This window comes from Hyperolius riggenbachi, chromosome 7 (genome assembly GCF_040937935.1).
Source record: "Hyperolius riggenbachi isolate aHypRig1 chromosome 7, aHypRig1.pri, whole genome shotgun sequence".
Classification (NCBI taxonomy): domain Eukaryota; kingdom Metazoa; phylum Chordata; class Amphibia; order Anura; family Hyperoliidae; genus Hyperolius; species Hyperolius riggenbachi.
The window spans coordinates 163,900,957-163,926,008 of NC_090652.1; the positions used below are offsets into that span (position 1 = coordinate 163,900,957).

A 25,052-nucleotide genomic window follows, 5' to 3' on the forward strand; every position below is an offset into this window, starting at 1 on the left:
AACAATGGAAATACAACACAGTGCTGCAAAAGTCAATGACTTGAAAACAGTCTTCAATAATTGAACTTTTTTTTTGGTGGGTTGAATTAACAAAAATAAAAAAAATAAACAAGTTGTCCTGGTCACCAGGTTTCACTCTAAAATATGCAAAATAAACTTTCTTAACAAAACAAACCTCTGCTGTTATTTCAGAAAATAGTGTCAATATAGATGATAAAAACGGTAACAACTGCAACAACTTCAACAAGCTACATTCACAAGAGCATGGCAATTTTGATTGAAAAGTAAAGGGTAAAAAAAAAAAAAAAAAAAACACAACACATAATCGCAAAAAGAACACTACTTTGACCATTTTCATCAAAAGAATGATTGACACTGAGTACCAAACAAGAAGAGAAAATAAACTATTTAAGAAAAATAACAAATGACCAAGTTGAATACAGTGATCTGTCGAAAAATGTGATGGGAAAAAAAAAAAAAGGATGCTACTTTTAACTCAGTGCCCCCAAAACATAAGAATCAGTAAAACCTATGTGTAAAAAATGTTTTTTTTATCAAAGCATTAGGAAGACCATTAAAATGTAAAGAGTGGAAAATAGGGCTTTTTATTATATGCAGAGATGGGAAACTGAGTCCTGGCCATCCACTACATCTTTCACCTTCAAGTATCCTCTGCTAACTAGTTCCTTATTATATGGAATGGTTTACTATCCTGTCTTGAAAAACTGTAGTGGCTTAAATATTTAAGACAAACTACAAATGTTACCACTGCATCTTTCCACACTCTACTACATACATATGTACCCCTTCCTGACTCCACTCACTTCCCAATTCTAGTTCACTTCTCTCTACAAATTTACACTGTTAGAAAATTAAATACGGTAATTGTAATCCTTTAAATCAGGATTAGTCTTTTTGTGTCTAGATACACCTGTGAAGACTAACCTAATGTAGACCTGCTTTGTTTTTTTAGGTTTCTGCACCCTTGCATGTATGCCTAATTTGCCAACATATGTGAACTTAAGGACAGATGTATTTACTGTTTATGTAACAAGACATATGTAAACTATAGATGCACTTACATATCACTTTTTTTTTTTTTTTTTAAGATTACCTATATGCTTGGTGCACCCAAAAATAGCCATGCTTGCCTCACCTAGACTATCCCACTTCCTGCACATTCTGCAAATCTGTTCTTTTTGGCTAGCAGAACACAAACACACAACACATGAAGTCAGCCTTTACAACTCTAAAACTTAGCTATTGCAAATACAAGTCCTAATGTGGACAGTTCCATTCTTTTAATAAGGCTCCATAGCTTGCCTCAATTCACTAAGCTTAACTCCTGTCTTTAATAACTCTTCTGAGCTGTTTTACAGTTTTCACAATTATATCACCATGGTGATAACTGTAAAACAGCTCAGAAGAGTTATTAAAGACAGCAGTTAAGGTTAGTGAATTAAGGCCAATGGCATTGTGTTTAAAGATTTGTGCAATTTATCAGTCTGTGATCAAAATTATTGACAGGTGAACTTGACGCTATGCCCTGCTGTAAATTTAGCCAAGGATGCCTTTTTTAATTTACTTAGGAGTTCACAGTAATAGTTATCAGCACCAAGAAAAAAAAGGAAAGGAAAATTCTGGAGAGACTACGTTTAACCATAATAATGTGATATTTATGCGATTTGGTCAAATTCTGGTAACTTGCCTAGAGATTCAACTGAGGTGTGATTTGATAATAGATGCACATACTGTACATTCATCACTGTTTTTGTTTTCAGAAACAGATGTGATACATACTTGGGATTTCATGGAGAAATTCATGTGTAAAGTTAGAGATAAGCCTGACACCATCAAGCTCGGCAACCATGAAGGTTTCCTCATCCAACGGAAATATGTATTGGTTGTTAAGTTTTAACAGGATCAGTTCAAACTCAAAATAACCACTTCATGCAATGGGTTGAAGGGTATGAATGTGCATGTACTTCGGCAGAATGGACATTTATATAAACATCCTATTTGCGCACAAATAGGACATTTATAAACTTCCATTTTGCAGGAAATGGTTAACACCCTCCCCCCCCCCCCCAATATAAGGCATGGGAGTTTACATGTGACCTTGGCCAAACACCGATAAGCCCTACCAACCAATTTAGCAAAAAATATATATTTTCATTTATTGCATGCATTTACTTCATGGAAATAGGTTTACCAAGATGTACAGCCAGTACAGCAATAGCATGCCATGGCACACACACACACACACACACACACACACACACACACACACACACACACACACAGAATCAGCCCATCTAATCTAAGCAGTCTTTGAGCATCAAAGAAAACCAAATCTCAGACAAAGCAGAAACAAGTGATTGAACAGAAGGATACAATATGCCATCTTTTGCTCTCCCAGCTATGAGAAGGACTTTGTCCCACAATACTACAACTGCAAGTTGTTTACTTTGTGGTCTGATGCACCTAAAATGAAATAGTAAAAGATTTAGATAAACATTATAAACACTTGGATAAAATTATTCAAACTATATAAATAATGTATTAACATTACAAGAGGATTTGTGTCTTTCATCTGTATAAGGGAAAGTACAGAAAACAACAAAAAGTATCTACTTACCTTTAAGAAACATTTACTTGCTGCATTATGGGGAAGGGAGCATAACTGGAAGTTCATGGCGTAAGACGTCTTGGAGAGGTGCTCCCACTTAGCCATCAGATAAATTGACATTACCAGCAAATCCCCACAAAGTAACTGCGTCACCCCAGCTTGCCTAGCATCCCTTGACCTGCGCTGCTCACTCCGCTGATTCTGTTATGGCAAGAAAGGGCTCTGAAGCTGCTGCCAAGCTTAGCAAGTTCCAGCTCAATAATGAAGGTGGTGCAGAGTCCTCATAAGACAAGGCTCCGCCGATCCCTTTCTCTTTAGCAAATTAAGAAGGGAATCTCCACATGTCAGCCGGCTCTCACCACCATCACTACCATGCTGGAGGAGGTGTGGCACGATGTCTCCCTCCTTTGTGCACACACTCCGTGCCAGGGTCTCGAAGACAGAGGATCACATCAGGTATGGCCTTTACAAAAAGAAGCGACAAGAGGACCTTGAAAACAGAAACTGCAAGGTCCAAAATATGTAGTCGGCCTGCCAGAGAAAGATGAAGGGCAACTCTCCGGAAGATATTGCTGAGAAGCTCCTCTGCTGGGAGCCCTACTAAGGACCTTCATCCTGAAATTCCTCAACTACAGAGACCTTGAGGCAGTGTTGAGGGTGGCCCGGGTCAAAGTTGATATTACATATGAGATCATGTGCCTGTAATTCTATCTTGACTTTTCCACTGATTTGCAAAAGCAGTGCACAAAATTTGTAAATGCTAGCAAGCAGTTACGCGAGCAGGGGCTTGTTTATGCTATGCTAAACTCCTCCAAACTCCTGGCAATTGATGAAGGCTGTGCTCATTTCTTCATTGCCCTTGACTCTGTGTTCGAATGGTTAGATAGCTCACCAGACCATGAGCAAGTTGCTGCCTGAACTGTGAGTACACCTGGGCATACCTCTTTGCTTCCTCCGCGATTCACATGCTCGCCTTGGAGGGTCTCGGTTATGCAGTTTGTGGAACATTTGTTGAACTCCAGGAGGGGTTGATGTACTTCTTTCTGTGCAGTGATTGCAGCTTGACGCAAGTAATGGTTAGCTCTGTAGCTACGTTGTAGTGTTTGTTGCCTACACTTTCCTTACTACAGAGATCAGTACTACCTACATGCAGCTGAACCAAAGAATGCTTTATAACTCAGGCAGGTGTGCTTCTTATTTGCTTCTGCATATTTGTTTCTAAATGCTTAATAACACCTGTTGACAACTCCATACTTATCGTGAACTGCCATGTTACGATGCTGTGTATTTCATCATGATTTTATTTAGATACCAGCCTTAATTTTTATAACAAAATCTGTACTTTATACCCCTTATATTCCATACCCCGCTCTACCTATCCTACTATTGGCCTATACTGTGGGCGTTTTGTGACTGGGCTTAAATTTGAGCACGGAGCTAGCCTACCTGTGATGGGCTGAGGTCCACTGTAAATATTATGACTGCAAATGTCAGCACTGTAGAGAATAAGGGGGTGAATAGGTTCTTGCTGGTACTACTCTAAGGGTTTGCCTGAGTGAAAGGGTTGGGATAGAGGTGACGGTTACTAGAGTTTGTTTCCCCCCTTGTTCCCTGCCATTGCCAGTCTACAGTGAGCATAATGTCTGGCTGACAGCCTCGACAGTTCGTGGCAAGCTTGCCGCATTTTGGTTACTCTGTGCTTTGTACCCCAGGAGTCCATGACGCTGTCAACGTTGGTCTGTTTTTCTGTATACAAATGGTTTGTTTAGGGTATAAGGACTTGTCTAGTTCTGTGTCAGGTCAGGGTGGGTTAGGGGTTCTGGGGAGTTATAGTTTTCGTTCTATAAAGTATTCTCCTCTGTTAATCTCAAATATGTGTACTTCTGGTCATGATATATATGAGCAGTCTGTCATCCATACATTCTTAGTTGAAAAATTATCAGCTAGTAATATATCTCTCCTGCTGCACCAGGAGTGTGATTCTCTTTCAAGTGCAAAGAAGAAGTATGGGGCAGTGAAAAACCCCAAGGGGTGCGATCTGGCCACCTGTTGTTCACTCGGCTGCTCCCAAATAAGGTCCACTAGAAAACATATAAAGAGAAGGGACGCTCTGAGACTCCCAGAAATGCAATAGAACGTTCCAGCAGGAGAGGTCTCACCTGATCGTCTTTTGGCCGGCACAGCGTACACAGCCACAATAAGCCTGCGTCCCTCTATGCCTAGCCGGGGACCGAACTCTCTGCAAAACACCCTTTATCCCTTTTATATTTTAATCCCTTTTATCACACCGCGAGTATCAGCGGCTTTTTATCTTTTCAACACCCACCCGCACGTGGAGATACAAGCCTTGCCCAGCACGCAGTTCTAGCGTGAGCTGGAGCAAGCGTCCTGGTCTCCCTAGTGATAGCTGTGAGGAGGATTGAGGAGAGTGACGTAATTTCTGCTTCCGCCGATGCAGAGAGCTCGGTCCCCGGCTAGGCTTAGAGGGACGCAGGCTTATCGTGGCTGTGTACGCTGTGCCGGCCAAAAGACGATCAGGTGAGACCTCTCCTGCTGGAACGTTCTATTGCATTTTTGGGAGTCTCAGAGCGCCCCTTTTTTATACTCTTTCAAGTGCATCAGTTCTCTAGGACTACAAACCAGAACATACTCTTTTCATGATATTCATCTATACACACTCACACTCACACACGCACACACTCACACTCACCTATAATTCCATCCATCATTTGGTATGTACTGAATATTTATATACAAGTTACTCTAGTTGAATACACTTTGACAATCAATTACACACCATAAAATTCTTGGTATTCTTATCCAACATGTCCAATCTAAGAAAAACTAGAAATTTCTGGATCGAAAACAAAAAAACAAACAAAAACACCTTTCAATTTTTGGGTACAATTGATCTTTTTAACCGTAGTGGGGTAAAAATGAACAGAAGAAACATTTCTGGTCGATTTTACCCCAATACGATCAAAGTGATACCGATACATAGAAAGGTTTTCTTAGTTTGCAGGAAAACAATGTTTATACACAAATGCACCAAATTATAAGCTGCCAAGGAAGAAGAACCCGGTCCAAGGTTCTGAGAGTAAGGTCTCTCTCTGGCGGGAAGCCCCTAAATTATATCACTCACATGCTGATATTTGTTTACTTCTATGCTTATTTGATGTAGTGGGGAGGTTCAAATAGGAGCCCCTGTCATTAACATTTTGGTCTATTTACAAGTTACTGGCAAAAAGCTAGGTGCCATCGAAAAAGTCATAAATAGTTTTAATTCTAAAACAAAAATCCATGGAAAGGGAGCTGCACTTACCAGGCCATTTGCTTCGGTGCTTTTGGAATATCTGATGTGAATTCACAAAGCTTTTCCTACAAGACAAAAAAAAAAAAAAAAGTGTTCATTCAAGACACTGCACTGACTTTACTTTTTATGACAGTTCCCGCTCGGTTATATCTGGTCCCTTGCTGTGGTTCCACTGAGCATGCCAGGAGCCCGATCAAGTACAGCTGAGGTCAGGGATCTTTCAGAGGGGCAGTGGCACACCGGAGGGCAGCGGAACTACAGCGAGGGGCCAGACTGCAAGGGGCTGGAAGAAGTCAGTGTTTGTCCATTGTAAAATCTTTCCTCACCCTAGTTTACATTCTGACATTGTTTACTTGTGTTCCTAAACCAGTAGAAAAAAATACCTGGTCTCTAAGAATTCTGCATAGCTTAGGCTAAGCATCATTGGGACGGCGGGGTTACATACTAATATACACATATAGGAAGTGTCTCTGATGATGAAACCAGGATAATTAATGTAACCGTGGGTATCTTGAATAATTTACTACATTCTACTACATGTCATTACAGTGCCTCTTTAAAGAGAGTCTGAAGCGAAACGTTTTTGCTATATTTACCTTTTAATTATCTTCAGTACTCATTAGCGGTAAACCGCCGCATCCCCCCCTCCGCCCGAAAAACGAGGGCTGCAGACCTCCCAAATCCCGGGAGGGGGGGGGGGGGTTGGGGGTAAATCTGGCCGGCGCTTCCTGGAAGGGGAAGAGCTTTCTGCTGTAGCTCTGCCTCTTCTGATGTCAAGTACGGCGGATCTCCGCCTCTCCCCGCCCCTTTCACTCTTCCTTCACAGAGAGGGGCGGGGAGAGGTGGCGATCTGTGCGGCGATTGACGGCAGGAGAGGCAGAGCTACAGCTCATAGCTCTGCCTCTCAGGGCAGCACAATTTGCCCATGGGTTTGGGGGGTCTGCAGCCCTCGTTTTTCGGCGGGGATGAGGCGGTTTACCGCTGATGAGACTTCTGAAGCTAATTAAATGGTAAATATAGCAAAAAAAAAAAATTCGCTTCAGAGTCTCTTTAAAAGTTGAAATGTATGTCTATAGTTGAATACATTGGTATGTGCGAATTTTATCTTATAAAGTTTCAAATCATCATTTTAACGCACTTCCCCAATGTATCAGTTGTTACAGTGCTGCTTCAAAGTTTGTGTACCCTTATTTATTGTATTTAAAAGCCCCTTTTGCACTCAAATATTTACAGTAGCAATTGATCAGTCCTGCACATCGACTTGAAGAAATTTGAGCGCATTCCTCCACATAGAACAGTTTCAGAATAGGATAAGTAAAGTGTGGAACACTCAGATGACAGACTGGAGCTGCAGCGGGATCCCAGCTTATACACCGTGCTCACCACCATCAACAATCCAATATCGATAACCATAGAAGAAAAGCAGGCTGGGCACTGGTTGCATTGATCCAGAATTAACTTTTAATCCAGCAGGTAAGGGCCTCTGAAGAAGCAGGGAGACCTACGAAATGGCTGTTAGGTGAGTTATATAATCAGGGGACAGGAGCGTTGCCTAATTGAGTTCAATTTAACACCCACCCTCCACCCAAGGGAATTTTTTACCCCCTTTTAAACTGTTCAAATCACCCCTTGTGTAGCAATGCTTCCTGTCAAACATAGGTGAGAAATTTTAACCTGCTTGGAGTCTATGTCCAGTCTGCTGCTTTGCACATCTGGGAGCCTTCTTTACTAAGGAGACCCCAGATGCCTGTGACTTAAATTAGGTAAAGGAAGTCATTTCTCAATCCACTCCCTATCTATTTAAAAATGAAAAAAAAAATACACTTTTCTCACCGCAGGCCCACCTGTCTTGCTTCACTCCTCAGCTTTTTTGTCTGCTGGCTCTTCGGCTATAACGTTCATAGATATCACTGGTATTGAATTTCAACCAATGAGAATCTTCCCTGAAGAAGATTTTCATTGGTCAGTTTAGAGGACCAGTAAAAAATCCTCCTCAGGGTGGATTCTCATAGGTTAAAACTGAAGACCAATGGGGAGCCCCAGCAGGAAGCTCAGGAACGCTTTTGCAAGGGCTTGTGAACATTATAGCCAGAGAGAGCCAGCAGAAAATGGAGCAGAGGAATGGCGGAGCAGTGCTCCCAGTGCCAAGTGGTTGCCAGAAAGGCAGCCAGCAAACGGACCCACCCCTCATTGAAGTTATTTGACTTGCAGGTCGAATGCATCTTTGGCACTCCTCATGCAGGTTTCAGAAGTACCCGTGTTGTACAAAGATTAGCAGATCTGTATAATAAGGCACTATATTCAGAGATTTCAGCATTTTTGTGTGATGTTTTAGCATATGCTCCCATTCTTAGGTTAGTTCCCACTTGAGGTGGACCTTGAATGGCCAGCGGAAACAGTGTAGTGTCCGCTCTGATGATCTGTTGTGGTTCAGCTGGTGCTCGCGGCAGATGCATTTCAACCATAGGCTATATGAAAAATGCATGCACTCTCCAGGAACAATTACAGACAGCACAAAATACTCCTATTAGACCTACCGGTAATGGAGTTTCTGGTTGTCATCCGGGACAACCCAAGATCCGGCCCCGCCCAGGATCTGGGGAAACACCAAACCAAGAAGTTTAAAAGCCCCCGCCCTCCCTCAATCTTCAGTGCGTCTGAAAGTAAGTAGCCTAGAAACACCAAGATGAAGGAAGAACTAGACACCTGTAAGTGACTACAAAATTCCCTGTGCTCCTGATTAGCGGAAAAGTGCTGGATAGGAAAGGGAAGGGTTATAGACGTTGTCCCGGATGACAACCAGAAACTCCATTACCGGTAGGTCTAATAGGAGTATTTCTCTAATTGTCATCCAGGATAGACAAGAAGTCTTTGCTAAAGACTCACCTAGGGAGGGGACCACCGCCTGAAGCACCTTTCTGCCAAACGACTGGTCTTGTTGAGATAAAACATCCACTCTGTAATGCTTGATAAAGGTAAATGCGTTTGACCATGTTGCCGCTTGACAAATTTGGTGAATGGTGGCTCCTGCCCTCTCCGCCCATGATGTGGATAAAGAGCGAGTTGAGTGAGCTTTAAGGCCTATACACACGTCGGATTTCAGCGAACAACGGGTCGTTTGAACGTCCCGTCGTTCCCCCGCTAAATCGGGCGTGTGTACAGACTGTCGTTCACTTGATAAGGGTGAGTTTGAGCGATCCGCCCGGCGGATCGCTCAAACCCACCCTTATCAAGTGAACGATAGTCTGTACACACGCCCGATTTAGCGGGCGAACGACGGAACGTTCAAACGACCCGTCGTTCGCGGAAATCCGACGTGTGTATGGGCCTTTAATGTTATTAGGTACAGGACTATCACTACCCTCATAGGCTAAGGTAATGGTCTGGCTGAAGCTGATTGTGCCTCTTCATATGAAGCCCTCTGCAACCTTATTTATCGGGGTAGTCCCCTCTCTGGGGAGGGCACAGATATTTTATCCTTCTCCCTTAAGACATTTCACAAGGCCCAACAGATTGCTGGAGATAACAAACAGGTTCTCTCTCCTAGTTCTCCACTTTGGTGTAACTCTAATCTCACTGAATTCTCAGTTATGCAAGATATTAGCTTTTGGGTCTCTAAAGGCATTAAATATGTCAATCAGCTTTTTCATAATAATAGCCTCAAAACGTGGTCCCATCTGGCCTTAGAGTTTAATCTTCCACGTTGTGCTCGCTTTCGGTATTTTCAGATTCGCCATGCTGCTCTGTGTCAATTTGGCAGCTCCGAAGTATGTCTTTCCCCAGGTACTGTTGAAAAATGGCTCCTGTTTAATGATCCCTCTAAACTTATTTCTAGATACTACTCCAATCTTACTGAATCTAAATACTCTCACAGAATAAATAAAGCTAGGGATAAGTGGGCAGATTGGGGAGAGGCGATCTCCTCTGAAGATTGGGCCGATTTTGAAGAAAATTATGTCAAAACGGTTATTCCCTCTAGAGATAAGCTGATCCAACTAAGATGGTTTCACCAGATATACTTCACTCCTATCAGATTGAGTAAATTTTCACCTAACATTTCCAACGCCTGCTGGCGGTGTGGCCACACCCCTGGTTCTTTTAAGCATATGTGCTGGGACTGCCCGTCTATTCAGGCCTTTTGGTCCAAAACCCTCTCTTTCATGCAAGAAAAATTGAGTCTCCCCTGTATTCTATCTTATAAGGTATGCATCTTGGGTGTATTGTGGGATCTTCCTCTAAATAAACACAAGACGCTCCTAATGAGGTATCTCCTTTTTTATGGGAAAAAAACTATTGCTATAGAGTGGAAAAGCAATTTGGAACCCTCTCTCCAAACTTGGATCCGCTTAATTAATCAAGCCCTTCCTCTATACAAACTTACCTGGGAGAGACGTGGTGCCGTCTCTAAATTCTCTAAGATTTGGAAGCCTTGGCTTGACTCTGAGGAATCAGTTTCTGCTAACCTGGATATCACTCCTCAAGTTATAGATATGTTATAATATTTCCCTAAGTTTTATGTATCTCAATGCCTGTCTTTGGTGATTCTGCTGTGTCCCCCCCCCCCCCCCCCCCCCTCCTACTGTTGTGAATATTCACCTGTATTCACCTTGCTGCAAACATTCAAGTAATTATGTACGAATGAACTGTACTGGAGGACTGTATATTCTTACATCTTTGATGCTGTCATGATCTACAATTTTTATTTTCTGTGTTTTTGTGTTATTGTTTATATGTTCTTTAACACAATAAAAAAGAATTTGAAAAAAAAAAAAAAAAAAGGTAATGGTCTGCCTGATCCACCTTGCAATTGTGTGTCTGGACGCCTGCTGACCTCTATTCTTTCCTGAGAATAGAACAAATAAACTACTAGATTTCCTGAACTCTCTAGTTTAAAGGTCCGTACACACGCCGGACTTTAGGCAACGACGGGTCCGTCGTTGCCTCCCGCTGGGTGGGCGTGCCAGCGACAGTCCGGCGTGTGTACGCTCTGTCGTCAGACTGATACGGCTGTTTCTGAGCGATCCGCCGGGCGGATCGCTCAGAAACAGCCGTATCAGTCTGACGACAGAGCGTACACACGCCGGACTGTCGCTGGCACGCCCACCCAGCGGGAGGCAACGACGGACCCGTAGTTGCCTAAAGTCCGGCGTGTGTACGCTGCTTTAGAAAGATAAACTAATAAAGATCTAACATCCAGACAATGGAAAGATTCCTCTCTAACCCCAGCTGGCTTATCACAAAATGAGGAAAGAATAATCTCTTGAGACCTATGAAATTCAGATGCTACCTTAGGTAAATAAGATGGATCTAATCTGAGTCTCACACTGTCAGGACAGATAATGAGAAATGGATCCTTAATGGATAATGCCTGAAGATCGCCTAGACGTCTGGCCGACGTAGCAATCAAAAAAGCCAATTTGAGTGTCAAAAATGTTATATCAATACTCTCTATGAGTTCAAATGGACCACCTGTCAGGCTGTTAAGCACTAAAGACAGATCCCACTGTGGAAAAATCTTAAGTTTAACTGGAGTAGATCTTTGTAATGCCTTGAAAATTTTTTTCACTAATTCCTCTTGTGCCAAGTGTCTATCCAACAGTATAGATAGAGCTGAACACTGGACCTTGAGAGTGCTGGGGGCCAATTTCATATCAAAACCGTCCTGGAGAAAACCCAAAACAGAACTGGTTAAATCCTGATCCTTTACATTAGAATCACACCATGCTAAATAGACCTTCCAAACTTTGCGATAAAATCTTTTGAGTTACAGGTTTCCTACACCTCTTTAAGGTCTCTATAACTTTCTCTGAAAGCCCCTTCTGTCTCAAGATTACCCTCTCAGGATCCAGGCTGCCAGTTTGAATAATTGTGGTCTGGGATGAATTAGAGGCCCCTGAATCAACAGATCTGGACGGTTTGGAAGGGGCCACCGAGGCTGAACTGCCATTCTCAGTAAAGTTGCATACCATGGCCTTTTTGGTCATTGGGGTGCTATCAGAATCAGGTCTCCTCTTTCTCTTTGTAGCTTTAGAAGAACCTGGGGAATCAGAATTGTTGGTGGGAAGGCATACTGCCAGAACAAATTCCCAAGGAAGATTCAGCGCATCCAATCCCAGAGACCTGCTGCATCTGTGAAGAGAGAAGAACCGTTCCACCTTCATATTCTTGGGAGATGCGATGAGATCTATTTCTGGTAACCCGAATTTCTCCACCAGGATCTGAAAAACCTCTGGATGGAGTTCCCATTCGGCCTGGTTCACTTGCTTGCGGCTTAAAAAATCCGCCTCTACATTGAGCGACCCCTTTATGTGTATCGCTGACAAGGACAGAATATGAGGTTCTGCCCAGCTCAGAATTTCCAAACGGTCATGAGATCGAATGACCACGTTCCTCCCTGTTTTGAAAGATAAGCCACAGTTGTGACGTTGTCTGGAAATACAAGAACATGATTCCCCTCTATCAGGGACTGAAACGATAGAAGAGCCTTCTGTACTGCCATCAGTTCTCTGAAATTGGATGATTTTCTGCTGACTGCTTGAGGCCAACTTCCTTGAGCATGATTGCCCCTGGCTGTTGCACCCCAACCCCAGGAACTTGCATCTGTAAAGATCTTTACCGGATGCATCTGTCTCCAAAACCGACCTTCGTTCAGTTTTTGACTGTCCAACCACCAGAGAAGACTGGACTTTACTGAGTCTGGGATACAACTGAGCAGATCCAGAGAATCGTCTGATTTGCCCCAATTGGAAAGAAGCAGGGTCTGCAGAGCTCTGCCGTGAGACTGAGCCCACGTCACTGCAGGAATGGATGCTGAAAATAGACCGAGGACTCTCATGATCTGATGAAGAGAGGATGCCTCTCGAGCCATCAGAGTATTTACCTCTGATTGGATCTTCAGAATCTTGTCTGGAGGAAGAAAGATCTTCCTCTCTATTGAGTCTATCCTGTAGCCCAGAAACATAATTTGTTGAACTGGCTGCAGAGCTGATTTGTCGTAACTGACAATCCAACCTGCCTGAGTTAATGTCTTGATGACCATATCTCGGTGTGAACACACCAGATCTCGCGTTTCTGCAAAAACTAGTAAATCGTCCAGGTATGGAACTATTGAAATGTCCTGGATTCTCAATTCTTTCATAATCTCTGCCAGGACTTTGGTGAATACCCGTGGAGCTGATGCTATGCCAAACGGGAGTGCCTGAAACTGGAAGTGTTGAACATGGGAGGGAGTTCGGATTGCAAATCTTAGAAATTTCTAATGTTTGTAAAAAATCGGGATGTGCAGGTAGGCATCTTGGAGGTCTATTGAGACAAAGAATTCCTTCCCCTGCAATAGACCCCTTACTGAATAAATGCTCTCCATCCTGAATTTCTTGTAAATCAGAAATGGATTGAGAGACTTCAGATTCAAAATAAATCGGAACTTCCCGCTGGTTTTGTTCACCAGAAAGACATGGGAGTAGTACCCCTGGAATTTTTCTTCCTGGGGAACTGGAATGATTACTCTCTTTTCTGGAAGTCTCTGAATTTCTATTTCCAGACCTCTGGCCTTCACTGGGTCTTTTGGAAATGAATTCACAAACCTTATTAGAGGGGGCTTGACTGAAAACTGAAGGCGAGAACCTTCTTTTATAATTGGCAAAACAAAAGGGATTGGGATTTAATTTCTCCCATTCTGACCGAAAATAAATCAGTCTTCCCCTACTGGTAAAACGTCATTTATTCTGTTTGGGGGGTTCAGTCTTGCCAAGAATAAAACATCCTTTACCCCTTCCTTTCGGAAAGGACCATTTCCTCTGCACATTCCTATTCTTTACCTGCTCCTCTCCCTGTTTTTTAGGAACAAAAGGTCTTTTAGTTCTAGGATTTTTCTTTTTATTAGGGAATTGCTTCCCTCTTTCCGCAGAGTGGGCTAAGATATCCTCTAGACCTGATCCAAATAATAGATTACCTTCAAATGGAATAGAACAAAGTCTGTTCCTAGATGTCTGGTCCCCCTTCCAGGTTTTCAACCAAACTGCTCGCCGGGCAGAATTAATGAAAGCAGTAGTACGTGCGGATACCCGTATGAGTTCCGTGACTGCGTCAGCTAAAAAGGCTACCGCCTTAAGCATCACTAAAAGGGAAGCTGCATAATCTTTAAGAGAAACCGCCTTAGAGATTTGCTCAACTAAATTATCCATCCAAATTCTAAGGTTACGCGAGATGCAGGTGGCTGAAATCCATGGGATGAAGCCAAAAGCCGCTGACTCCCAAGCTTTCTTTAGGAGAGAATAAACTTTTTTGTCCAACACATCCTTGAGGACACCAGAGTCCTCAAAAGATAAGTCTGAATCTTTGGAGTATTTAGATAAGGAGGCATCAAGCTTTAGGCATTTCGTCCATTTATCAATCTCCAAATGGGAAAAAGGAAACTTTCTTTTTGAAGATTTAGGTATAAACAAAGGCCTTTCAGGATTCTGCCATTGGGAGATAATAATTTCCTGAAGTGTTTTATGAATGGGAAACACTCTTCCCGTAGACTGGCCCAGACCTGAATATACCTGATCCTGAGGTGTAATCTCTGGAACAGTTTCCTTAATCTGTTCTGTAGAGTACACTGCCTTTAAAGAGACTCTGAAGCGAGAATAAATCTCGCTTCAGAGCTCATAAATAGCAGGGGCACGTGTGCCCCTGCTAAACCGCCGCTATAGCGCGGCTTAACGGGGGTCCCTTCAACCCCAAAACGACCACTGCGACACTTGGTCGCAGATTTGGTCGTGATTTATTGCTTCCTGGCGGCAGGGCTAACGGCTGCAGCCCTGCCTCCAGTCGCATCTGTCAGCGGCGCATCGCCGTCTCTCCCCAGCCCCTCTCAGTGAAGGAAGACTGAGAGGGGCGGGGGAGAGGCGGAGATACGCGCTGACAGACGCGCGTGGGGCAGGGCTGCGGCGGCTAGCCCTGCCCCAACCAGGAAGCGCTCCCCGGGTGTATCGAGGGGGATTTGGGGGTGAAGGGACCCCCGTTAAGCCGTGCTATAGCGGCGTTTTAGCAGGGGCACACGTGCCCCTGCTATTTATGAGGTCTGAAGCGAGATTTATTCTTGCTTCAGACTCTCTTTAATAACTCGGAAGATTCATCTGGAGAAAAGAGAAATCTAGGAGCTTTAGCTAGATCCTCTTTATCCGAATCCTCTGACCTGGGTTGTTCCTCCTCTTCTAAAGAGCCTGACCCAGAAATATCCTCCCCCTCCTCCTCCTCCTCCTCCTCCTCTTCATCAGCTCCCAAAATATCAGGTATAGCAGGTGGCTGAGAAAATACTCCAGAAGGACCTGGAAGGGGATCAGAGGGGGGTGGGACAAAAGACTCCTTAAATGTATCTAAAGTCTCCTGCATATTCTTGTTAACTGCATCCATAACTCCCTTTAAAATGTTAGATGTCTCAGATACTACAATAGAATCTGTGCATGCCTGACAAACATTTCTAGGGGCATCTGGAGCAATTTTAGTGTTACACAGCCCACATCTCTTATATTTAGGCGGAACATTAGATTTAGACTCAGTCGTTGCCTGTAATAAAACACAAAACAACAGGCATACAGGATCTTCTCAGAAAATTAGCATATTGTGATAAAGTTCATTATTTTCTGTAATGTACTGATAAACATTAGACTTTCATATATTTTAGATTCAAATACACACAAATGAAGTAGTTCAAGCCTTTTATTGTTTTAATATTGATGATTTTGGCATACAGCTCATGAAAACCCAAATTTCCTATCTCAAAAAATTAGCATATTTCATCTGACCAATAAAAGAAAAGTGTTTTTACAACAAAAAAAAGTCAACCTTCAAATAATTATGTTCAGTTATGCACTCAATACTTGGTCGGGAATCCTTTTGCAAAAATGACTGCTTCAATGCAGCGTGGCATGGAGGCAATCAGCCTGTGGCACTGCTCAGGTGTTATGGAGGCCCAGGATGCTTCGATAGCGGCCTTAAGTTCATCCAGAGTGTTGGGTCTTGCGTCTCTCAACTTTCTCTTCACAATATCCCACAGATTCTCTATGGGGTTCAGGTCAGGAGAGTTGGCAGGCCAATTGAGCACAGTAATACCATGGTCAGTAAACCATTTACCAGTGGTTTTGGCACTGTGAGCAGGTGCCAGGTTGTGCTGAAAAATAAAATCTTCTTCTCCATAAAGCTTTTCAGCAGATGGAAGCATGAACCCACTTTTGAACCAGAAACAGCGGCAGAAGCGCCTGACCTGGGCTACAGAGAAGCAGCACTGGACTGTTGATCAGTGGTCCAAAGTACTTTTTTCGGATAAAAAAAAGCAACTTTTACATGTCATTCGGAAATCAAGGTGCCAGAGTCTGGAGGAAGACTGGGGAGAGGGAAATGCCAAAATGCCTGAAGTCCAGTGTCAAGTACCTACAGTCAGTGATGGTCTGGGGTGCCATGTCAGCTGCTGGTGTTGGTCCACTGTGTTTTATCAAGGGCAGGGTCAATGCAGCTAGCTATCAGGAGATTTTGGAGCACTTCATGCTTCCATCTGCTGAAAAGCTTTATGGAGATGAAGATTTCATTGTTCAGCACGACCTGGCACCTGCTCACAGTGCCAAAACCATTGGTAAATGGTTTACTGACCATGGTATTACTGTGCTCAATTGGTCTGCCAACTCTCCTGACCTGAACCCCATAGAGAATCTGTGAGATATTGTGAAGAGAAAGTTGAGAGACGCAAGACCCAACACTCTGGATGAACTTAAGGCCGCTATCGAAGCATCCTGGGCCTCCATAACACCTGAGCAGTGCCACAGGCTGATTGCCTCCATGCCACGCCGCATTGAAGCAGTCATTTCTGCAAAAGGATTCCCGACCAAGTATTGAGTGCATAACTGAACATAATTATTTGAAGGTTGACTTTTTTGTTTTAAAAACACTTTTCTTTTATTGGTCGGATGAAATATGCTAATTTTTTGAGATAGGAAATTTGGGTTTTCATGAGCTGTATGCCAAAATCATCAATATTAAAACAATAAAAGGCTTGAACTACTTCAGTTGTGTGTATTTGAATCTAAAATATATGAAAGTCTAATGTTTATCAGTACAATACAGAAAATAATGAACTTTATCACAATATGCTAATTTTTTGAGAAGATCCTGTACAGCTGAGAAGTCATCCAAGGTGATCAAATAAATATAAATCATCACCCTCCACTGGAGGACTTACCACCCCTGACCCGGATGGCTGCGCCTGTGTGGAGGACTTGGATGCCGGCCCGCGCCTGTGTGGAGGACTTGGATGCCGGCCCTGCCACCTCCGACTGCTGCTGCTGCTGTTGTGGCGGCTGCTGCTGTTGCTGCGACATGCCTCCCAATGGACACAGAGCGCTGGAGGAGACGCCAGGAACACGCTGCCTTTACTTCCTGGTCCTCCGTGATCCTCCCCTCTTGCGGCCACGTGACGTCAGTGCGCGCTTTCTCCTCCTCCTGCGCCTGACGTCATTCCCGAAAGCCACCGATGCCTGACGCCGGATACGCCTTGCAGAGCCGGCGTCTGGCGAGGAGAGGAGAGGTATGCCAACCCCACTGCCACCTCGGTCGCTACCTCCACAAACGCAGAGGAACCTGCAGCTCAGCGCCCACCTCCGTAAACGCTCACACCGCCCTGTTCCTCTGTTCTTCTTTGAATAAACCCACCCTCTGGTGAGTACCACAAAAAAATTAACTTTTCAATGGAGCTTGCTTCTAAGGGTGTTTCCGCTGGCGGAAACACAGATGAACTGAGGATTGAGGGAGGGCGGGGGCTTTTAAACTTCTTGGTTTGGTGTTTCCCCAGATCCTGGGTGGGGCCGGATCTCGGGTTGTCCCGGATGACAATTAGAGAAAGTGTGGTCCCGCTTTCCGCAACTGATCTGTTGCAGACTGACTGAACAAATCCTATTTATAAAATCCTATTTATTGTATATTTGATCCACTGCTAAATTTGTAAGTTTCCCACTTACAAAGAAATGAAAACATTTATGTTCATGGTAGTTTCACTATATAGAGGGAAATAGAATATCAACCTTTAAAAAGAACAGTAGTATCAGATTTTCACAGCACTGCAGCCCTCTGATATGACTGTAGTTGGTACATAGCAAAACACACAAGTAGCTAAACCAGTCTCATAGGGAGCAAGGCTTATGCCCTCCATTGGTGCAGGTGAAAGAGAATGAGAAAATAACAGCACTGCATTGTTCAGATTTTCTAAAAAGATATTTCCTATGTAGTTTTTATGGATGCCACTTCAGGAGAGTTTACTATGCTGTTTAGTTTAACCACTTAACGACCGCCCACTGCACATGGGCGGCCGGAAAGTGGATCCCGCAAGGACCACCGCATGTACGAGAGGTGGCGGTCCTTGTACGGGCATGGGCGGAGTGATCGCGTCATCCGTGACGCGATCCTCCGCCGGGGATCGATGGCCGGGGATTTAGCCTCCAGCTCGCCGGCCACTTAGCAGCGCCGGCGGGTGGAGGAAGGAAGAAATCCGCCGATCCATTTGTATAATAGGCTTTGTAATGTATACAAAGCCTATTATACAGGCTGCCTCCTGCCCTGGTGGTCCCAGTGTCCGAGGGACCACCAGGGCAGGCTGCAGCCACCCTAGTCTGCACCCAAGCACACTGATTTCCCCCCCCCCCTGCCCCCTGATCGCCCACAGCACCCCTCAGACCCCCCCCTGCACACCCCCAGACCCCTGTTGGCACCCAATCACCCCCCTAATCACCCATCAATCACTCCCTGTCAATATCTGTAGACACTATTTTTTTTGTATTCCCTAAACTGCCCCCTGCTCCCTCCTGATCACCCCCCCCCTTCAAATTCTCCCCAGACCCCCCCCCTGTGTACTGTATGCCTCTATCCCCCCTGATCACCTGTCAATCACCCCCTGTCAATGCCACCCATCAATCAGCCCCTAACCTGCCCCTTGCGGGCAATCTGATCACCCACCCACGCCAATAGATCGCCCGCAGATCCGATGTCATATCACCTCCCAAGTGCAGTGTTTACATCTGTTCTCTACCCTAAACACCCACTAATTACGCATCAATCACCCATCAACCACCCCCTATCACCACCTGTCACTGTTACCCATCAGATCAGACCCTAATCTGCCCCTTGCGAGCACCCAATCATCCGCCTGCACGCTCAGATTGCCCTCAGACCCCCCCCCCTTATCAATTCACCAGTGCATTATTTACATCTTTTCTTCCCTGTAATAACCCACTGATCACCTGTCAATCACCCATCAATCACCCCCTGTCACTGCCACCCATCAATCACCCCCTGTCACTGCCACCCATCAATCAGCCCCTAACCTGCCCCTTGCGGGCAACCTGATCACCCACCCACACCAATAGATCGCCCGCCGTATCGACGTCAGATCACCTCCCAAGTGCAGTGTTTACATCTGTTCTCTACCCTAAACACCCACTAATTACCCATCAATCACCCATCAATCACCCCCTATCACCACCTGTCACTGTTACCCATCAGATCAGACCCTAATCTGCCCCTTGCGGGCACCCAATCACCCGCCTACACGCTCAGATTGCCCTCAGACCCCCCCTTATCAATTCGCCAGTGCAATATTTACATCTGTTCTTCTGAACTTGTGACAAAAAATAAAATCACCATACTCCTAACGGAATACCTTGGGGTGTCTTCTTTCTAAAATGGGGTCATTAGTGGGGTTCCTATACTGCCCTGGCATTATAGGGGCCCTAAACCGTGAGTAGTCTTGAAACAAAAATGACCTGTGAAATCCTAGAGGTACTCATTGGACTTTGGGCCCCTTAGCGCAGTTAGGGTGCAAAAAAGTGCCACACATGTGGTATCGCCATACTCAGGAGAAGTAGTATAATGTGTTTTGGGGTGTATTTTTACACATACCCATGCTGAGTGGGAGAAATCTCTCTGTAAATGGACAATTGTGTGAAAAAAAAACCCAAACAATTGTCATTTACAGAGATATTTCTCCCACCCAGCATGGGTATGTGTAAAAATACACCCCAAAACACATTATACTACTTCTCCTGAGTACAGCGGTACCACATGTGTGGTACTTTTTTACACTCTAAGTACGCTAAAGGGCCCAAAGTCCAATGAGTACCTTTAGGATTTCACAGGTCATTTTGCAACATTTGGTTTCAAGACTACTCCTCACGGTGTAGGGCCCCTGAAATGCCAGGGCAGTATAGGAACCCCACAAATGACCCCATTCTAGAAAGAAGACACCCAAAGGTATTCCGTTAGGAGTATGGTGAGTTCATAGAAGATTTTATTTTTTGTCGGTAATACCACGTGTGGCACTTTTTTGCAGCCTAACTGCGCTAAGGGGCCCAAAGTCCAATGAGCATTTTTAGGCTTTACAGGGGTGCTTACAATTAGGCACCCCCCAAAATGCCAGGACAGTAAACACACCCCACAAATTACCCCATTTTGGAAAGTAGACACTTCAAGGTATTCAGAGAGGAGCATAGTGAGTCCGTGGCAGATTTCATTTTTTTTTTTTTTGTCGCAAGTTAGCAGAAATGGAAACTTTTTTTTTCTTTTTTGTCACAAAGTGTCATTTTCCGCTAACTTGTGACAAAAAATAAAATCTTCTATGAACTCACCATGCCTCTCAGTGAATACTTTGGGATGTCTTCTTTCCAAAATGGGGTCATTTGGGGGGTATTTATACTATCCTGGAATTCTAGCCCCTCATGAAACATGACAGGTGGTCAGAAAAGTCATAGATGCTTCAAAATGGGAAAAATCACTTTTTGCACCATAGTTTGTAAACGCTATAACTTTTACCCAAACCAATCAATATAGGCTGAATGGGTTTTTATTAAAAACATTTTTGTCCACATTTTTCGTGCTGCATGTATACAGAAATTTTACTTTATTTCTAAAAGTCCGCGCTCGCAATCAAGATTAGATACAAAAGGGGTCTCACTGTCCTTATTCAGGTTGTCCACAGACCATCCCGATCAAAGTTCACACTGCATGTGCCCTTGGTACTCCAAAATGTATCAGCCAAGACTCACGTTATATGCAAAATAGAAAGAATAAAACAAACATAGTGTAACACTGTATTGCACTGTAGAATTCTCCAACACCTGTCCAAAGTGTCAACCTCCGTCACCCAGCACGCCACACCGATTGTGCCTGGACACCCCCCAATGTGCCCGCACTCACCCTATTAACCTCCAAAATATCCGGAGGTGGGAATGAAAGCTTTTTGGGGGTAGAGGTAATCCACAGTTTCCACAACTCAGCAGTCCACTACGATTCCATATACAGCACTATAACTGAAAGATACTCTGATAGTGTAAAACCAAACAAATTTTAATAGCTTAAAAAGTAATGCACTCACAAGCGATGGAGGTATCAAGCGCATATAGGATACAATAAACAGTCCCCGGGCGGCTGTCTCAATCCGCGCTGTCTCAGATCCACACTCCTCCGCTCGTATCTCCGTGCACTTCCGGATGTTTTGCCTGCTGGTCACGTGTGCCGAAGCTCCGCCCCAATGCATTTCATCAATAGCTGACTCATCAGGGGCTGTCGGCACACGCTAGACCAGCGTCTTGGAGAGAATCCAATAAGTTACGCGAAATTTCTAAAAAAGAAACGCGCTGGATATTTGACATGGAAACCTTAAGTCCAAAAGGATTAAATGTGGATCTTGATATCAATTGTTATATTAATAATTCATAATTGTATAAGGTATTCACAGTGTAGTTGTCCCTTTATTGCCTGACTCTATATATAACTAAAATCATATATACTAGAGGTAAACAGACTTGTTGTTGTTATAGTGTTTATATGGATATGGATCACCTTTTAGGGGAAAAAAAATGTGTAAGCACGCAGCACCCTGATTTCTGAGTTGGTCTTGCAGATATAGGTATGCAGAAGATCGTATAAGATTGTACATGTATGGGAGGGGGACTTGGGCGTGTGTATAGTATAGGTGAATTGCTGTATTAGTACAGGCCTTTTATGTGTTAAGCGACTGTCTCAGTTCATAGTTGCTGAGGATTCCCTTTTTATAAGAAACGGATCGTTTTTATTCTTTTTTATTCTTTAGTGTATTCTCCGAGGACGGAATGGGAGGGGCGGGGTCCCTATTTAGACGCTGGTCTAGCGTGTGCCGACAGCCCCTGATGAGTCAGCTATTGATGAAATGCATTGGGGCGGAGCTTCGGCACACGTGACCAGCAGGCAAAACATCCGGAAGTGCACGGAGATACGAGCGGAGGAGTGTGGATCTGAGACAGCGCGGATTGAGACAGCCGCCCGGGGACTGTTTATTGTATCCTATATGCGCTTGATACCTCCATCGCTTGTGAGTGCATTACTTTTTAAGCTATTAAAATTTGTTTGGTTTTACACATCAGAGTATCTTTCAGTTATAGTGCTGTATATGGAATCGTAGTGGACTGCTGAGTTGTGGAAACTGTGGATTACCTCTACCCCCAAAAAGCTTTCATTCCCACCTCCGGATATTTTGGAGGTTAATAGGGTGAGTGCGGGCACATTGGGGGGTGTCCAGGCACAATCGGTGTGGCGTGCTGGGTGACGGAGGTTGACACTTTGGACAGGTGTTGGAGAATTCTACAGTGCAATACAGTGTTACACTATGTTTGTTTTATTCTTTCTATTTTGCATATAACGTGAGTCTTGGCTGAAACATTTTGGAGTACCAAGGGCACATGCAGTGTGAACTTTGATCGGGATGGTCTATGGACAACCTGAATAAGGACAGTGAGACCCCTTTTGTATCTAACCTTGATTGCGAGCGCGGACTTTTAGAAATAATTGATGTTATTGTAACCACAGCAATAGTGAGACACGAACCACGTTTGCAATTTTATTGTTTTTATCCTAAGCGCATAGGATTTTATTTGCTAGAAATTTTACTTTATTTGAAAAATGTCAGCACAGAAAGTTCAAAAAAAAAATAATCATTTTTTTGATGAATATAATAAAAACTAAAACTCGCAGCAGCAATCAAATAGCACCAAAAGAAAGCTTTATTAGTGACAAGAAAAGGAGCCAAAATTAATTTAGGTGGTAGGTTGTATGAGCGAGCAATAAACCGTGAAAGCTGCAGTGGTCTGAATGGAAAAAAAAAAGGGTCTGGTCCTTAAGGGGGGGGTAAAGCCCACGGTCTTCAAGTGGTTAAAGGGGCATTATGGCGAAAAATTGTAAAATTTTAAATATGTGCAAACATATACAAATAAGAAGTACATTTTTTTCCAGAGTAAAATGAGCCATAAATTACTTTTCTCCTATGTTGCTATCCCTTACAGTAGGTAGTAGAAATCAGACAGAAGTGACAGGTTTTGGACTAGTTCATCTCTTCATAGGGGATCCTCAGGGATTTATTTATTTTCAAAAGCACTTAGTGAATGGCAGTTGCTGCCAAAAAACTGTAGCGAGCAGAGAAGCTGTCCGGCATCATTGTTTAAATAATTTTTAGGGAATATCTTTATAAAGAATAAAAGCCTTGCGGAGAATCCCCTATGAAGAGAAGGGCTAGTCCAAAACTGTGTCACTTCTGTCAGATTTCTACTACCTACTGTAAGTGACAGCAACATAGGAGAAAAGTAATTTAAGGCTCATTTTACTCTGGAAAAAACATACTTATTTGTTTATGTTTGCACATATTTTAAATTTTACATGTTTTCTCCATAGTGCCCCTTTAAAACAAGAAGGTACCATACAAACCTTTTTATAGTATGACATAATTCTGTCACAAAGCCGCAAGAAAAGGAAATGACACATGGCTTTTTGTTAGTATGCAGCGGATAGTACTGGAGCTTTAAGCCGCATCTACACGCGTAGATGCGGCCGCGATGATCCTTATCAATCGAGCCGCATCGATTGATAAGATCCGACAGGACGGATCTTGCTTCCGCCGATTCCCTGCTCACTCCCCGCGAGGGTACAATGGCAGGGAATCGAGCGGAAGATAAGCGGCGCTGGCGGGGACGAGCGGGGAATCGAATCCAGCGCACGCACGGCGAGCGGGGACGCGGAAGAGGCGTTCCGGCGGCTAATCGAGCCGCCGAATCGCCGCCTCATCTACACGTGTAGATGAGGCTTAAAGCCCTATCTACACTATAAGATGTTGCAGCGATCCGGCGGCTCGATTAGCCGCCGGAACGCCTCTTCCGCGTGCCTGCCGCGTCCCCATTCGATTCCCCGCTCGTGCCCGCTTGTCCCCGCCGGCGCCGCTTATCTTCCGCTCGATTCCCTGCCCATGTCACCTCGCGGGGAGCGAGCAGGGAATCGGCAGTGCAGAGATCCTTCCTGTCGGATCTTATCAATCGAGCTGCATCAGCGGCTCGATTGATAAGGAGCATCGCGGGCGCATCTACTCGTGTAGATGCGGCTTTAGAGTCAGATCTTTACAACACTGCAAAAAAGTGTACAAGAACAAAACCAGATACGTACCTTCAATGAACACGTTCCCATCCATATGTAGCCACCCTCAGTGAAGATGGCAAGATATTTGTGATTGAACGACACAGACATCTGTAGAAAGGCTCCAGACAAAGGGCTCATTCCAGGAAGAGTCTGCAATATAAATTGTCAAACATCTACTTAAATCAGTCACCAATAATAAAGGTTAACACACACTGAGTTACACCAAGTATTGGTTTGGCGTTCAAATCTTTAATAGGAAAAATACTTAAAGAACACCAGCCTTTACTATTTTTTTTTTGTTTTGTTTTTTTGTGTGGGGGCCACAGGACAGGTTAGGCAGTGTGTAGGGGCCACAGGACAGGTTAGGCAGTGTGTAGGGGCCACAGGACAGGTAAGGCAGTGTGTAGGGGCCACAGGACAGGTAAGGCAGTGTGTAGGGGCCACAGGAAAGGTAAGGCAGTGTGTAGGGGCCACAGGACAGGTTAGGCAATGTGTAGGGGCCATAAGACAGGTTAGGCAGTGTGTAGGGGCCATAGGACAGGTTAGGCAGTGTGTAGGGGCCACAGGACAGGTTAGGCAGTGTGTAGGGGCCACAAGATAATATAGGCAGTGTGTAGGGGCCATAGGACAGGTTAGGCAGTGTGTAGGGGCCAC

General features: G+C 44.2%; 1 protein-coding gene across 2 annotated transcripts in view; it reads right to left on the reverse strand.

The window, feature by feature from the left end:
• VPS16 (VPS16 core subunit of CORVET and HOPS complexes) overlaps window positions 1-25,052 on the reverse strand; it is a 165,995-nt gene that overhangs the window by 85,557 nt on the left and 55,386 nt on the right. For both annotated transcript variants that reach the window (XM_068244836.1, XM_068244837.1), the window contains 4 exons: window positions 24,426-24,548; window positions 5,952-6,007; window positions 2,395-2,484; window positions 1,801-1,895 (listed from right to left, as the gene is read on the reverse strand). In XM_068244836.1, coding sequence (XP_068100937.1) covers window positions 1,801-1,895; window positions 2,395-2,484; window positions 5,952-6,007; window positions 24,426-24,548 — 364 coding nt within the window. The remainder of the gene's footprint in view (window positions 1-1,800; window positions 1,896-2,394; window positions 2,485-5,951; window positions 6,008-24,425; window positions 24,549-25,052) is intronic.